The sequence below is a fragment of the Pelophylax lessonae genome (genome assembly GCF_965119305.1).
Source record: "Pelophylax lessonae genome assembly, chromosome: 5".
NCBI lineage: Eukaryota > Metazoa > Chordata > Amphibia > Anura > Ranidae > Pelophylax > Pelophylax lessonae.
This window is the reverse complement of record NC_138772.1, coordinates 64,493,440-64,510,511: the sequence shown is the minus strand read 5'-3', so window position 1 is coordinate 64,510,511 and position 17,072 is coordinate 64,493,440. Positions and strand designations below refer to the sequence as shown.

Below are 17,072 nucleotides of genomic sequence, written 5' to 3'. Positions count from 1 at the left end.
TGGTGCACGGCGGTACTGATGGCAGTCTCTGGTGACCGGTGAACTTTAGGCTATGTTCACATGTGAGCGTAGCGATCACGGGCAGAATCACTGCGATTCTGCCCGTGATCCAGAAATCATTGCAAATTGCGGGGCGCCTGTGCGTTGCCCGTGATTTGCAATAGCACCCCAAACGCTGTGCGATGTTGCTGCGATTTCCGCCTGCCGAATCGCGGTAACATCGCGCAAACAACGCATGACGATCCAAAGAAACTCTTGTACCTTTTTTGGGCGTCATGCGATGTTTGCGCGATGTTACCGCGATTCGGCAGGCGGAAATGGCGGCAACATCGCACAGCGTTTGGGGTGCTATTGCAAATCAGGGGCAACGCACAGGCGTCCCGCGATTTGCAATGATTTCCGGATCGCGGGCAGAATCGCAGTGATTCTGCCTGCGATCGCTACGCTCACATGTGAACGTTATGGGTGTCAATTTCTGGGCACTGATGAGGTGACTGTTGGGTGACAGGTGACATTGGGGGGGCTGAGGACTGTGTGGGGACCTTTATTAGTGTGATTTTTACTTTGTAACATGTGTACAGAGCAGTAACTCACTATTTCTAGCTCTTCTCCCCTCATACTGGAAACTGTATGAGGAGAGAAGAGCTAGTAACACTGAGTTACTGTTCTTTGTTTACATTTTGTGATCGGCTGTGAATGGATTCACAGCCGATCACATAGTAAACAGTCACTGTCAGTGACTGTTTACTACCGCCGGTGACAGCTGTGTTCCTACGGAACACAGTGCCACCGACATGACCGCGCTGCGCGCTCCCGATCGCGCATGCGCAGTCATCTTGTGGGCGCCTTCAATGTGATCGGCTGTGTCATTGGAACACAGCCGATCACGTGGGAAACAGCCACGCCCATTGGCTGTTTCCCCCCTGCCGGTGACGGGGGGTGTCCCGGGGACACCCCGACACCGGCAGTGCAGGGTGGCGCGCACGCGATCGCGCGCCTGCCCTGCTTAAAGTGCCGCCGTCATATGACGGCGGCCCAGGATAATGGTCACACCGCTCCGCCGTCATATGACGGCGGGCGGCGGCAAGCGGTTAATATTCGTTTTTTCACTTGTGCTTTGATAATTATGAATTATATTAAATGAAGGAATTGGGCTGCACTGTAATATATAACTTATAAACTATAACGGTCACTAGTGATAATCACAAGGGAATCTGGCAGTCAGTCAACTTGTGCCTCGTTTCCACTGAGTGGTACGGTACGGTTCTTTTCAGTATGGTACAGTTCGGAACGGTACACATTGCGTTTCCACTGCCAATAGTACCCTTTCATGATAGGCGTGGTGTAGCAGGAAAGCTGTGATAGACGATTCTCTGTCAACCAATCAAAGTTCTGCAGAGTGTAGCTCCACCCTGTTAGTACGGTACTAATGTGCTTGGTACCCCAACGAAAGGGTCCCAAAAAGTGGTACGGTACGGTTTGGAATTAGGGTACCATTCACAATGGAAATGGCATAAATAGCGTACCGTACCGTACCGTACCAGAAAGCTCAGTGGAAACGAGCCATAAGGTACATTCAGCACGCCCATTCATAGTTCGAATCTAGACTGGCTTAAGAGGAGAATTCCCTTCATATTGTAACAATTTCCTCTCACTTCCTGTTGTGTCTCTAGGGTAGGAAGTGAAGGGGAACCTCCCAATGGGACACAGACAGCCTCCATTTTTTTCTCAGTATGTTTCTTTTATTTGGGTGAACAAATTTAGTTGTCTTTGTTCTTGTAGTGACGCAGGCACCAGTGATGGGCAATGAAGCTTTGTGCTCTTCCCTCCATTCATTTTTATTCTCTTCGGGTACACATGAAAGTAGCTTTGTGCTTTCTGGAACTGAGCCCATAATTGCAAATATACTTTGCATCAAAGGGAGAATACATTATAGCACAACATCGACAGATTACAGGCCCATCTGGGGAAATCAAGACGTACCCAATAAATAAAAGCATTAACATATGACAATCCTGACAACTGAGAATAAAAGATATATACATACTGTGTGTATATTTATATACATAGACGTATTTTTTCAGCTGGAACGCAGGGGAAATCAGTTCTGGTACCTCCAGCATTGAATGTATGTTGGGGGGGGGGGGGGGTGCTGGGGGTCTTCTGTTGCAGGGGCAGATCCATTGTTGAGGTCTATTGTTGCTGGTGGGGGATTTATTGTTGAAGGAAGGGTCTATTGATGCTGGCTGCTAGGAGATCTAATGTTGCTGGCAGGGTCTATTGTTGCTGAGGGAATCTACTTTTGAGGGAAGGATCAATTGATGCTGGCTATTAGGAGATCTATTGTTGCCAGGGGTGTATTATTGCTAGGGGAGGTCTATTGTTGCTGGCTGCAAGTGATCTAATTTATGGATTTTTATCATTCACAAATTACTTAGCACCACAAATGTATTCATTCTATTTTTATTACAGGTACTTAGTAGGTACAATTTAGACAGAAGTCAATTTGCCTACCAGCATGTCTTTGGAGTGTGGGAGGGAACCTGCAAACTCCAGGCATGTAGTGCTGTGGTTCGGATTCAAACCGACGACCCCAGTGCTACCAGGTGGAAGTGCTAACCACTTAGCCATTGTGCTGCAGACAAATATGACAATGATACTTAAGCCTCGTACACTCGCAACGATTATCGGCCAACCGATCGGCCGACTTTTGTCCAGTGTTGTTGTGTTGGTTGAAATGTGCTCTAGACTGCACACGAATTTTCTCGGCCAACAAAAACAAACTTCAGAAGTGATGTCATGTGCTGGTTTACATTCCGTGTGTTTTTTCTTCTCTGAGCATGCCCAGTCTTGCTCATCTGATTTTTGTCTGCCGAAATCTGTACTGACTGACGAACAATCGGCCGTTCTGTTGACGGCCAACAAAAATTTTATAGCATGCACACCAGATTTTGTTCGGCCGAAAAGTCGGAGTCGGTTGTCGGAAGCATCATACTAACAAGCCGACAATCGGCCGATCGGACGTTGGCCGAAAATTCACGGCCAACAATTGTTGTGTGTGTACGAGGCATTAAGCCCCGTACACACATACCGATTGTCGGCCGTAAATATTCGGCCGCCGACCGATCGGCCGATTGTAGGCTTGTTAAGTATGATGCTTCCGACAGCCAACAGCACATTTTTGGCCAAACAGAATCTGTCGTGCAGACTTTAAAATATTTTTTGGCCGTCACCAGAACGGCCGATTGTTCGCCAGTCAGTACAGAATTCGGCCGACAGACAGCAGATTTGCAAGACTGGGCATGCTCAGAAAATAAAAAAGACAAGGAAAGTTAACCATCACATGACATCACTTCTGCAGTCGGCTGTTGTTGGCCGACAAAATTCATGTGCAGTCTTTTGCAGTTTTCAACAGACACGACAGCCCTGGACAAAAGACGGCCGATCGTTCGGCCGACGATCAGTACGTGTGTACGGGGCTTTAGTTTTGTATTCTCTAAGATGAGCAATACTTGGTGGATAGGGGGTGGAACCAAGGAATTTTCCCCAAAATATTTTGCCCCTCTCATTTCCCCTGTTTATTCTATTCTGGGGATCTCTACACACCCTTTATCAACTAAGCACCTTTTTAGAATACCCTCACGATTTTGGTATCTTTTAATGCATTTTTCTCAGATTCACAGGTTTTACGTATCCCACATTGTATTTTGCCACTCCCCCTTCATTTTTATCCTAATTTTTGTTATTCCCTACACAACATCTCTCAAGTCCCTTTTTCCACGACTATCTAACATACAGGTGTCAGACTTCTGGATAAATGACCCAGCCTAACAGACTCATAGGATGATCTGACACCATAAGACTGTCTGGCTTGCTTTTATATGAAGGGGAACTCTGGCGCCTTTATAATCTCTGTGTTATTTAGAATTTTTGCCGGGTTCCCCTCTTCTCCTCCCTCTTCTCCCACTCTTCAACTTGGTTTGAAGTCCTCCCCCCCTTTGGTTCACTGCACTTCGACAATCTCACCTCCCCCCCCCCCATCCCCCCCTTTTTTTTCTCTCTTTCCTCTCCTGCCCCTTATCTGTACTTATGAATTTCATATGTTTATGAAACAGTCCATTCTGGAGATTTTTCTCAATTTCGTTAAGTTTAGCTGGATATGCTCCATATTTGTTAAAAATATCTCAATGTTTTGTATAAGCACTCTAGTCTAGTGTATTGCTGTTTTTCCTAATATATGTATTGTTATTTGTCTTAGATAAACTTTATGCTATGTTTGCCATTCTGAAGTATATTTGCTGGATCCTGATGAAGCTACTACAGTGAAACGCGTCGATCCATCAGTGAACCTTTGTACACACCTCCTATCTGGAGATATGTATCAGAATATGTATAACTAGAATGATTATCCCAGTTTTTAGAATCAAATGTTACAATTCAAATGTTTAAATACATTTTGATACTTTTTTTATATATTTGTTGACTCATTTACAGCCCATTCAGACTGGCGCGACACGACTTTGCGGGGCGACCTGTGAAGTCGCGGTGCACAGCGTGCACCGCGACCTCGGCGCGACTTGCACGGACTTCATATAATTGAAGTCAATGCAAGTCGCCTCCAGGTCGCCCCAAAGTAGCACAGGACCCTTTTTCTAAGTCGGAGCGGCTTGTGTCACTCCTATTAGAACGGGACCAAGTCGCCTGACAAGTCTTGCTAGTCTGAATGGACTCTTAATGTTTATATGGCACAATTAAATCCCCTTTTGTCCAGATATGCTTGTTTCCCTAATCTTCCAGTCTCCCTTTTTCCTTTGCCTCACTTGCATATCTGGATGTTCTACAATTTCCTATCTGTTTACTCCACCCCATCTTTTAGGCCAGGTTCACACTTATGACAATTGGAGAGTGTGACCGGCTCCTAATGAAGTTGGTTCACACATCTCTGGGGCAACCTGCGAAGTGAATTGTGTGTCGTTGGCTCAGTTTGAGGTCTGAATTCAGGCAAACATTTGCGCCTGATTGGTCCCTGAGACAGAGAACAGGGATGCACCCCTGCTGGGAATCAAGCGTGAACCCAGCCTTATACTTCACCACAATTGGTTGATGTGTTGTGTTTGTTAACAATTGATTTGTGTTTAATAAATAATTGTGCAAATATGCAAAAAAATAAATAAATAAATGCAACTGCCACTATTTTATTCTCCAGGCTCTCTTCCTTCAGATAATAATATACTCGTTTGGGCGTTTATAGTAATTTTCAAGCAAAAAAAAAAAAAAAATCTGATTTAGTGCCGGTTCACATTGGTGTGATGCACTGCGGGTTCCCGCATCGCAGGCAGTTCACACTGCCATATGCGAATCGCTGGGGGTGTCAATACAAAGTTAACGACACCCCCAGATCAGTTTGCATATCGCAGTTCGAACTGTCAGTTTCGGACATGAATCGGAACGCATAAGTGTGAACGCCCATGCGATCAGATTCTGGTGCAGACCAAAAAAAGGGTCCTGCGCGACTTTGGTCTGAATACGATGCAAATTCAGCCATGCAGAATTCGCATTGCACAGACATTGCATGTGATTTGCAGAACTTTGCGTGCGGTGCGAATCACATGTGATGTCTGACATTGTATATGTGTGAACCGCCACTTAGGCATGAGTGCGGAAAAATGTAAAAATGACCCAGGTAGATAAGCGGTTAATTTCACTTTAATAACCACTTGCCGACTGCCTAACGACAATTTACGTCGGCGGTCAGCCCCTCACAGGCAAAGTGACGTAGGTCTACATCGCTAGCCTGTGACAGTCTAGGGAGCGAGCGTGCGCCGCTGGAGGCGTGCTCCCGCTCGCTCACGGACCCCCTTGCGTGAGTGACCGGCGGACCCAATGTCCGCCGGTCACTCGCGATCGTCGGATACAGCGGGAAAAAGGCAGGCGGCTAATGTAAACAAAGCCGCCTGTCATTCTCCCCTGTGTAACAGCACAGATCATACGGTCCTGCTATGTAGGACCGTAGATCTCTGCTGTTACATGTAAAGCCACATCCAATCACAGTTAGAATCACGCCCCTAGGGACACACTTAAAGAAGTTGTAAACTCGTATAAATTTTTTTTTTTTTTTTTACACCATGCAAAAGAAAGACATAATGAGCTAGTATGCATCGCATACTAGCTCATTATGCAATACTTACCTCAGAACGAGCCCCCGCCGTGCCGCTCACTCACCTCTATGACGGGTGACATGTCTAGTCGCCCGTCTTCCGGGATCGCGGCATCCGGCCATCTGATTGGCCGGAGCCGCGGTGACGTCACTCCCGCGCACGCGCGCGGGAGCCGACAGTCACGGCACGGGGCTCTGAAGGAATGGCACGATCGGCCGTTCCTTCAGAGCGCATGCGCCAGTGACGTCACTGGCGACATGTAAGGTAAATATCTCCTAAACGGTACATGTTTAGGAGATATTTACAGTACCTATAGGTAAGCCTTATCATAGGCTTACCTATAGGTACAAGTTGTAGAGGAGGGTTTACTTCCTCTTTAACCCCTCCCTCTCAAATAAAGTTAACCCCTTCCCTGCCAGTGTCATTTTTACAGTAACAGTGCATATATATATAGCACTGATTACTGTAGAAATGTCACTGGTAACCCCAAAAGTGTCAAAAATGTCAGTCAAGGGTCCGATCTGTCCGCCGCAATGTCGCAGTCCCGCAAAAAAAAAAAAAAAAAAAAAAAAAAATCGCAGATCGCCGCCATTACTCGTTTAAAAAAAAAAACAATAAAAATGACAAAAATCTTTCCCTTTGTTAGTAAACGCAATAACTTTTGTGCAAGCCAATCAAAATACGCTTTTTGCGATTTTTTTTACCAAACATATGTAGCAGAAAACAAATTGGCCTAAAATGTTAAAAAATTTTGATTTTTACATTTTTTTTTGGGGAATTTCATAAAAAAAATGTGAAAAATATTGTTATTTTTTCAAAATTGACGCTCTTTTTTTGTTTATAGCGCATGATCAAAAAAAATCGCACAGGTGATCAAATACCACCAAAAGAAAGCTCTGTTTGTGGGGAAAAAAGGACGTCAAATTTGTTTAGTTACAGCGTCGCACGACCGCGCAATTGTCCGTTAAAGTCATGCAGTGCCGAATCACAAAATACCCCCTGGTCAGGAAGGGGGTAAAATCTTCCGGGGCTTAAGTGGTTAAGAAGTTCACCTTCCTTACTCCGCACTCTCATATGTTATACTAATAAATGTTATAATAAAATATGAAGGATGGAAGAGTCTTCTATCATTGTGTGCAGTCACAGCACAGCCCTGAACTCAGTGAGCAGCTCCTCTCCTCTCCTCTCCTCTCCACAAGGTGTTACTATCCCACGGAGGAGGAAATCCTCCCTGTCCCCACCACCTGCACTCACACCGACAACAACACAAACTTCTACCTCGCCTGCAGCACCCCTCCCCCGGAGGATTGTGGGAAATGTAGTCCATCTATACATAGACAGTAAGCCGCATGGCGCTCCTGCGGACTACAGTCCCCGAAGCCCCCCCGCCGGCAGTACTGCGCATGCTCGGTGCGGTGTGTGGGAGTCCAGTTCCCAGCGCTGCTGTGATCCGGAGCTCGTACGGCTGGAAGGTCTGTATGGAATGTTTCTCCTCCGATCATTCTTACATTCTGTGTCCGCGTTCTACCGCCTCACCTCCACCGGGGGAGGAACTTCCCGCCTGTCCTGATCTCTGCTGTGCTGGGAGAGCGGATCCATGATTGGCTGGAGGAGCTACAGGTTGTGATAGAAGATCGGGCTGTGTGTGTTCTCCGGTCTGATCAGACAGCAGAGGTGACTCATGATCGCTTAGAGGGGGGGGGGGGGGTGTATGAGTGCCGGGGGAGGGGAGACCTCTCTGCCGCAATCCCTGTATGTATGTATATTATATGTATTATATAGAGAGAGAGATCTACTCCATGTATACTATATAGAGAGATCTACTCCATGTATACTATATAGAGAGATCTACTCCATGTATACTATATACAGAGATCTACTCCATGTATACTATATACAGAGATCTACTCCATGTATACTATATACAGAGATCTACTCCATGTATACTATATACAGAGATCTACTCCATGTATACTATATACAGAGATCTACTCCATGTATACTATATACAGAGATCTATTCCATGTATACTATATAGAGAGATCTACTCCATGTATACTATATACAGAGATCTACTCCATGTATACTATATACAGAGATCTACTCCATGTATACTATATAGAGAGATCTACTCCATGTATACTATATACAGAGATCTATTCCATGTATACTATATACAGAGATCTATTCCATGTATACTATATAGAGAGATCTACTCCATGTATACTATATACAGAGATCTACTCCATGTATACTATATACAGAGATCTACTCCATGTATACTATATAGAGAGATCTACTCCATGTATACTATATAGAGAGATCTACTCCATGTATACTATATAGAGAGATCTACTCCATGTATACTATATACAGAGATCTACTCCATGTATACTATATACAGAGATCCACTCCATGTATACTATATACAGAGATCTACTCCATGTATACTATATAGAGAGATCTACTCCATGTATACTATATAGAGAGATCTACTCCATGTATACTATATAGAGAGATCTACTCCATGTATACTATATACAGAGATCCACTCCATGTATACTATATACAGAGATCTACTCCATGTATACTATATACAGAGATCTACTCCATGTATACTATATACAGAGATCTACTCCATGTATACTATATACAGAGATCTACTCCATGTATACTATATACAGAGATCTACTCCATGTATACTATATACAGAGATCTACTCCATGTATACTATATACAGAGATCTACTCCATGTATACTATATACAGAGATCTACTCCATGTATACTATATAGAGAGATCTACTCCATGTATACTATATACAGAGATCTACTCCATGTATACTATATACAGAGATCTACTCCATGTATACTATATAGAGAGATCTACTCCATGTATACTATATACAGAGATCTACTCCATGTATACTATATACAGAGATCTACTCCATGTATACTATATACAGAGATCTACTCCATGTATACTATATACAGAGATCTACTCCATGTATACTATATACAGAGATCTACTCCATGTATACTATATACAGAGATCTACTCCATGTATACTATATACAGAGATCTACTCCATGTATACTATATACAGAGATCTACTCCATGTATACTATATAGAGAGATCTACTCCATGTATACTATATAGAGAGATCTACTCCATGTATACTATATACAGAGATCTACTCCATGTATACTATATACAGAGATCTACTCCATGTATACTATATACAGAGATCTACTCCATGTATATAGAGAGATCCACTCCATGTGTAGAGAGAGATCCACTCCATGTATATAGAGAGAGATCCACTCCATGTATATAGAGAGAGATCCACTCCATGTGTATAGAGAGAGATCCACTCCATGTGTATAGAGAGAGATCCACTCCATGTGTAGAGAGAGATCCACTCCATGTATACTATATACAGAGATCTACTCCATGTATACTATATAGAGAGATCTACTCCATGTATACTATATAGAGAGATCCACTCCATGTGTGTATAGAGAGAGATCCACTCCATGTGTATATAAAGAGAGATCCACTCCATGTGTATATAGAGAGAGATCCACTCCATGTGTATATAGAGAGAGATCCACTCCATGTGTATAGAGAGAGAGATCCACTCCATGTGTATATAGAGAGAGATCCACTCCATGTGTATATAGAGAGAGATCCACTCCATGTGTATATAGAGAGAGATCCACTCCATGTGTATATAGAGAGAGATCCACTCCATGTGTGTATAGAGAGAGATCCACTCCATGTGTGTATAGAGAGAGATCCACTCCATGTGTGTATAGAGAGAGATCCACTCCATGTGTGTATAGAGAGAGATCCACTCCATGTGTATATAGAGAGAGATCCACTCCATGTGTATATAGAGAGAGATCCACTCCATGTGTATAGAGAGATCTCTGCACTCCCTGTGTGTGTATATGTGTGTGTATATATATACAGAGATCACTGAATGTTCTGTATATTATGATAGACCCCCCCCCTCCACTGACCATCATACTGTCATTGGGGGGGAATATCCTATAGTACTGATCTATTATTGATCACCTATATAGATCATACATAGGGAGTGATGTCCTATAGTATTGATCACCTATGTAGAATAAAGGAAGGAATGTTTATAGATCACCTAAAGAGATCATAGGGAGGAAGGTCCTATAGTATTGAGTATTGATCACCTATATAGACCATGGGGAGGAAGGTCCTATAGTATTGATTATTGATCACCTATATAGATCATAGGGAGGAAGGTCCTATATTATTGATTGATTATTGATCACCTATATAGATCAAAGGAAGGAATGTTTATAGATCACCTAAAAAGATCATAGGGTAGAATGTCTTATCCTGTTAATCAATTATTGATCACCTTTATAGATCATAGGGAGGAATGTGTATTGATCACCTAAACAGATCATATGGAGGAATGTACAATACTATTGAATGATTATTATTAATCATCTATATAGATCTTAGGGAGAAATGTCCAATAGTATTGATTACCTATATAGATCATAGGAAGGAATGTTTATTGATCACCTGAACAGATCATAGGGAGAAATGTCCTATAGTTTTAATCAATTATTGATCACCTATATAGATCATAGGGAGGAATGTCCTATGCTACTAATCTATATAGATCATAGGAAGAAAAGTCCTATAGTATTGATTATTTATCATCTGTATAGGTCATAGTGAGGAATGTCCTCTGGTATTGATTGATTATTTAGATCTTCGAGAGGAATGTCCTATAGAATCAATCATTTGACAATTATGGATCCTTTATATATTTAAGGATAGGGTGAAATGGCCTAGTATACAGGATTTATATACTGTAGTGCCAACATTTTGTGTAGAGCTTTAGAACATGAGGGCAGACATTACAGTTACAATACAGGCGGAATCTGGGGGCACTGCTCGTTGGAGCTTACAATCTAGGACTTATAGTATTGATCACCTAAAGAGATCATAGGCAGGAATGTCCTATAATGTAGATAGATTGATTACCTATATAGAGAATAGGGAGAAATGTCCTATGGTATTGATCACGTATATAGATCATAGAGGGGAATGTTCTATCATATTAATAATTTGACAATTACTTGTAAAGTTAATAGTGAGAAATGGCCTATAGTACTGATCACCTTATAGATTGTAGGGAGGAAAGTCCTATGGTATGGATCATCAGACAGTTATTGATCACATAGACCATAGGGAGAAATGTCCTGTAGTAAGTATCATTGGATGATTATTGATCAGCTATAGGTGTGAATAGGGAACACCAGTTTTACTAATGCTTGCTGGCACTTGTAGTTCTTAAGATACACACAGACTATGATCATCTAAATCACCCAAGGACTGGACTGGGATCCTCCTGAGTGGTGAGTGAGGGGGGTAAATGATAGCACCCGGATTTTCTCCCATCAGTTAGGGGATCGCATAAGCAACTAGTGGATTTCTATAAAAGACAATGGTCCCAGTTATGGCCATTTTAAGGGCTTGTAACCAGTGCTGGCACGTATTAAACGCTTGCAGATGCTTTGAAAATGCATTTTACACTTGTGTGTGTGATCATCCTTAGGTTTGCTTTTTTTCCCTTTTTTTTTTTTTTTTTTTTAAGTGCCGCAACACTGCTGTCTGTTCTGTGTTACTCGACAGCATTATCGCAGTTGTACAAAATGGTTTTTGGGTGTTTCAAGGAAAATAAACACTCCAAACCCCAACTGCACCATTTTCTGCCACTGGAGACCAGCCCTTTATATGTAGTTTTACTTCTCCAGTATAAGAAACGTAAAAAGAGAATCCTGACCAGTTTAGTGTCAATACACGTTACTGGAGGATTACCAATACTGGTCACAAGGGAGAGGGGGGGTGTTTAGCAGCTCCCAGGGGTAAGTGAAAGCGACCAGCCAATGGTCAGGGGAAGTCTGCCATGGTAAGTGCCTACAGATAAACAAATGTTACTGGCCAGATGGGGTGAAGAATCTCTGACTCTCTAGAACCCTGGTGCCCAACCTGTGGTCCTCGGCCACATGATGCCCTTTGGTGCTTGCTGGGTGATCCTTTGCAGACCCTAGCAATCAGTAGTGGAAGCATTTACTAAAATAAGGATATTCTAATGAAAGTGATTTCTAGCAATCTTATGTGACATATCCAAAGCCTCTATCTCCTACATTGTGTCCTCAGTCTCCAACCATCCCTGTCGTGCCCTGCAGTCTCTGGCTGCCTCCTCCTCCGTCGTGCCCTGCAGTCTCTGGCTGCCTCCTCCTCCGTCGTGCCCTGCTGTCTGTGGGCTGCCTCCTCCTCCCGTCGCGCCCTGCAGTCTCTGGCTGCCTCCTCCTTCGTCGTGCCCTGCTGCCTCCGTCGTGCCCTGCAGTCTCTGGCTGCCTCCATCGTGCCCTGCAGTCTCTGGCTGCCTCCATCGTGCCCTGCAGTCTCTGGCTGCCTCCGTCGTGCCCTGCAGTCTCTGGCTGCCTCCGTCGTGCCCTGCAGTCTCTGGCTGCCTCCGTCGTGCCCTGCAGTCTCTGGCTGCCTCCGTCGTGCCCTGCAGTCTCTGGCTGCCTCCTCCTCCGTCGTGCCCTGCAGTCTCTGGCTGCCTCCTCCTCCGTCGTGCCCTGCTGTCTGTGGGCTGCCTCCTCCTCCCGTCGCGCCCTGCAGTCTCTGGCTGCCTCCTCCTTCGTCGTGCCCTGCTGCCTCCGTCGTGCCCTGCAGTCTCTGGCTGCCTCCATCGTGCCCTGCAGTCTCTGGCTGCCTCCATCGTGCCCTGCAGTCTCTGGCTGCCTCCGTCGTGCCCTGCAGTCTCTGGCTGCCTCCTCCTCCGTCGTGCCCTGCAGTCTCTGGCTGCCTCCTCCTCCGTCGTGCCCTGCTGTCTGTGGGCTGCCTCCTCCTCCCGTCGCGCCCTGCAGTCTCTGGCTGCCTCCTCCTTCGTCGTGCCCTGCTGCCTCCGTCGTGCCCTGCAGTCTCTGGCTGCCTCCATCGTGCCCTGCAGTCTCTGGCTGCCTCCGTCGTGCCCTGCAGTCTCTGGCTGCCTCCGTCGTGCCCTGCAGTCTCTGGCTGCCTCCGTCGTGCCCTGCAGTCTCTGGCTGCCTCCGTCGTGCCCTGCAGTCTCTGGCTGCCTCCTCCTCCGTCGTGCCCTGCTGTCTCTGGCTGCCTCCTCCTCCGTCGTGCCCTGCTGTCTCTGGCTGCCTCCTCCTCCGTCGTGCCCTGCTGTCTGTGGGCTGCCTCCTCCTCCCGTCGCGCCCTGCAGTCTCTGGCTGCCTCCTCCTTCGTCGTGCCCTGCTGCCTCCGTCGTGCCCTGCAGTCTCTGGCTGCCTCCATCGTGCCCTGCAGTCTCTGGCTGCCTCCGTCGCGCCCTGCAGTCTCTGGCTGCCTCCGTCGCGCCCTGCAGTCTCTGGCTGCCTCCGTCGCGCCCTGCAGTCTCTGGCTGCCTCCGTCGCGCCCTGCAGTCTCTGGCTGCCTCCGTCGTGCCCTGCAGTCTCTGGCTGCCTCCGTCGCGCCCTGCAGTCTCTGGCTGCCTCCGTCGCGCCCTGCAGTCTCTGGCTGCCTCCGTCGCGCCCTGCAGTCTCTGGCTGCCTCCGTCGTGCCCTGCAGTCTCTGGCTGCCTCCGTCGTGCCCTGCAGTCTCTGGCTGCCTCCGTCGTGCCCTGCAGTCTCTGGCTGCCTCCGTCGCGCCCTGCAGTCTCTGGCTGCCTCCGTCGCGCCCTGCAGTCTCTGGCTGCCTCCGTCGCGCCCTGCAGTCTCTGGCTGCCTCCGTCGCGCCCTGCAGTCTCTGGCTGCCTCCGTCGCGCCCTGCAGTCTCTGGCTGCCTCCGTCGCGCCCTGCAGTCTCTGGCTGCCTCCGTCGCGCCCTGCAGTCTCTGGCTGCCTCCGTCGCGCCCTGCAGTCTCTGGCTGCCTCCGTCGCGCCCTGCAGTCTGTGGGCTGCCTCCCTCCTCTGTTGCGCCCTGCAGTCTGATAGTCTTCTTATCCTGAATATAAACATGTAGCTCTTTTGGAGCTGTCAGGGGCTGCAATTGGGAGCCCCTACATCTTGCAAGTTCACAGCCACTGCTCTGGGTATATTCTCCAGATGTGTTCTGTCTTTCTAATGGATGTGTAGGATCTGTCTTCTTGCTATTCTCCTTCCTAATAAAAATATTATTGTATAGCACCAACATCTGCCATAATGCTGTACAATAGGGAAATATATGCACAAACAAAAGGCAACCTCAGGCCATTAAAATCTGATGATGAAAGAGACTGATTGGGGACTTTTACACAATCCCTATTTATTTCCAGTTGTTCTCTATGTCCTATAGACTTCAGACAGATTTCCTCCAAACAAAATGTTAATATTTAACATCTTCACTATGTCAGATCCTGGTGCCCATCACCCCTTCCATTGACTTGTCATTTTTTTGCTATTTTCCTATCTGGAACTCTAGCACAAGGTTTTGATTGAGCAAAGCAGGTTAATAAATGGACTAGACATTGAAATGTTTTTACTTTCCCAATTACCCCACTAATGTTTTATAGAATGACAAATACTTGAGCAGCAGTGCATGGCAACCAATCATCTTCTAGCATTCATTTCCAAAGCTTAACTGAACAAGCTGAAGCTAGGAGCTGATTGGTTGCCATACACATCTGCTCCAGATTTAGTAAGTTGCATTAGAACTATGAGATGTATATTGTGCTTTCATTATTAGAAGTGTGCAATGATGACTACAGAACAATTCAACAGAAAATGATATAAAAAAGGAAAACGGCATTCTTTAGAGTAGAAGCCAGACTGCACATCACTTTTCCTATTCCAATAAACCTTTGTAGTGTTCCGTAGCTCCATCTGTTTGGTTATTCATTTGTTTTAATAAAATAGAGGCGGATGTAGAGCTTCAATATTCTAGATGTAAAAAGGTGCACAGGGAATAGAATGCAGAAGAAAATGCCGTGTTATTTATTAGAAGATATTCTGTTGGGTTTTTATTGCGTTCTTTTCTTAAAGAATAAATATTAAAACTTGGATTTAAGGCTGTGCATATTGTGAGTCTGTGTTCTACTCATGCAGAGGAAAGCAACAGGGACTGCTCAACTACCGCCTTCCCAATATCCACACTCTCCTCCCCTCCCCCGCCCCAATAATGAATAGAAATACCTGATACTTCTGGGTATGGGGAGCATGGGACTCCCTCCCATGACCTGATTTGGAGCTTACATTGGGATTCCTCTTTTTGTCTACTATTAAAAAACAAAAAGGGCCTTACTGCAATGTGTGCCTATAAGGATATTTGGTGGCACCAGTTGGGAGAGTAATGGCACTTTTCCACTGCAAGTACCGGCTTGTACCAGCTCGGCTCTACTCGGCCCTGCTTGGCCTGGTTTGCTTTTCCACTGCTGGTACCGCATGGTATAGTGTCGGAACGGTTCGGTACGGTACGGTATAGGTTCCATTTGGTTTTTAGCGGACTGAAATGGATCGGAAGCCGGCAGGTGTCAGCCGGGGCTTCATAGAGCACAATAGAGGGTCTAATCAGGTCCGTCTGAAAAACGGACAGGCAGACTCAATCGGTCTGCTAATGGGAAAGGAGCCTTAGTGATACTAAAGGCAAGATGTGAGTTTGTGTTTTTATTTATTTTTTTTTGTTTTTATAACAAACATGTCATACTTGGCTGTTCTGTGTAATGGTTTTGCACAGAGCAGCCCCAATCCTCCTCTTCTCGGATCCCCGCAGGTGCTCCTGGGCCCTCCTTCCTACCAAGTACCTGCAGAGCAAGCAGCCTGCTATAGGGGCACCCAAGCTGGCTCGCTCCCGAGCGGCTGCTCTGTGTGTCCACTCATAAAGCTGCGGCTCAGCTCCACCCCCTTTAAGCATTGGCTCACTAGCTTTGATTGACTCAGACAATGCAGAGGGAGAGTCCCCAGGGAGCCGAGGCTCTTGTGCACATCTCTGCATCACAATGGGGCTCAGGTAAGTATTAGGAGGGCTGGGGGAGGCTCCCACACACATGCATGAAAGTAAAAAACCTTGAGCCTTTACAACCACTTTAATTTAATCAAGGTGGTTGTTTGCATTGTCTCAGGCTTAGGTTTCCCATTGATAAGTAAAATGTAAGTTCTTATGTTTTTAGAATGGGGGTGCCCTAAGGTTGTACATATTTTTGCGATCGTAAAAAAAAAAAAAAAAAAAGGTGGTGAAGACATCCAAAAGCCCCGAGACTGCAGTTGGGTGCCACCATCTTGGATGTAATGTCAGTAGCCCTGGAGCTGTCACTCAAGTCACGCACAATAGTATTTCCTTTTGCTCCTTCCCTAGCAACTACATAAAGTTATGTAGGCAGGTGGAGGAGCTGGGCCAGCACACACAGTAATTAGGAACTCCCAGAAGAGGAGAGCGCTATGAAATGAAAGCAGAGAGGGGGTAGGGCTAGGAAATTGATGCCTCCTGGAGTCATATTCCCTAGAAAGTTCACATATATTGCAAGTGAATAAAAAGAAAAACACAGAAAATACCCGTGTACATTTTTCATTTGTCTACGCTTTTACTGACTTTTTTTTTTTTTTGGTGAAAGGGTCTCTTTACCTTAGACCTAATATTGAGTATAAATTTCCCCTGAGATTTCCAGTATCACAGTAATATGTTATCTCAGGATTAGTATCAGTGATAATCCTGTCACACTAAAAATGTCCTTTTTGGCGCCTCATTAGAATGCCTCAGAATGTAAGGACTGTTCCCTCACCATCAGTTGATTCGGTTAGATTGTGGCCTGCGTGGGAGAATCGCATTATGTTCTCTCCAAGCAGGGATTCCTACCGGCCAGTCTACAACCATCAGCTGCTGGGAGATGGAAGGTTCTTCTCAGCCTTGCATAGGCTGCAGAGCTGACAATCTGATGGGGAACCTACAAG

The 17,072-nt window shown here is 45.6% G+C and overlaps 2 protein-coding genes across 7 annotated transcripts in view; one reads left to right on the top strand and one right to left on the bottom strand.

The window, feature by feature from the left end:
* Window positions 1-17,072, bottom strand: part of ADAM22 (ADAM metallopeptidase domain 22) — a 491,004-nt gene that overhangs the window by 152,885 nt on the left and 321,047 nt on the right. The gene's annotated exons all lie outside the window — the stretch shown is intronic.
* Window positions 7,559-17,072, top strand: part of CLDN12 (claudin 12) — a 29,494-nt gene continuing 19,980 nt past the window's right edge. The window contains exon 1 of the mRNA XM_082259191.1: window positions 7,559-7,630. Coding sequence (XP_082115317.1) covers window positions 7,562-7,630 — 69 coding nt within the window. The 5' untranslated portion in view covers window positions 7,559-7,561. The remainder of the gene's footprint in view (window positions 7,631-17,072) is intronic.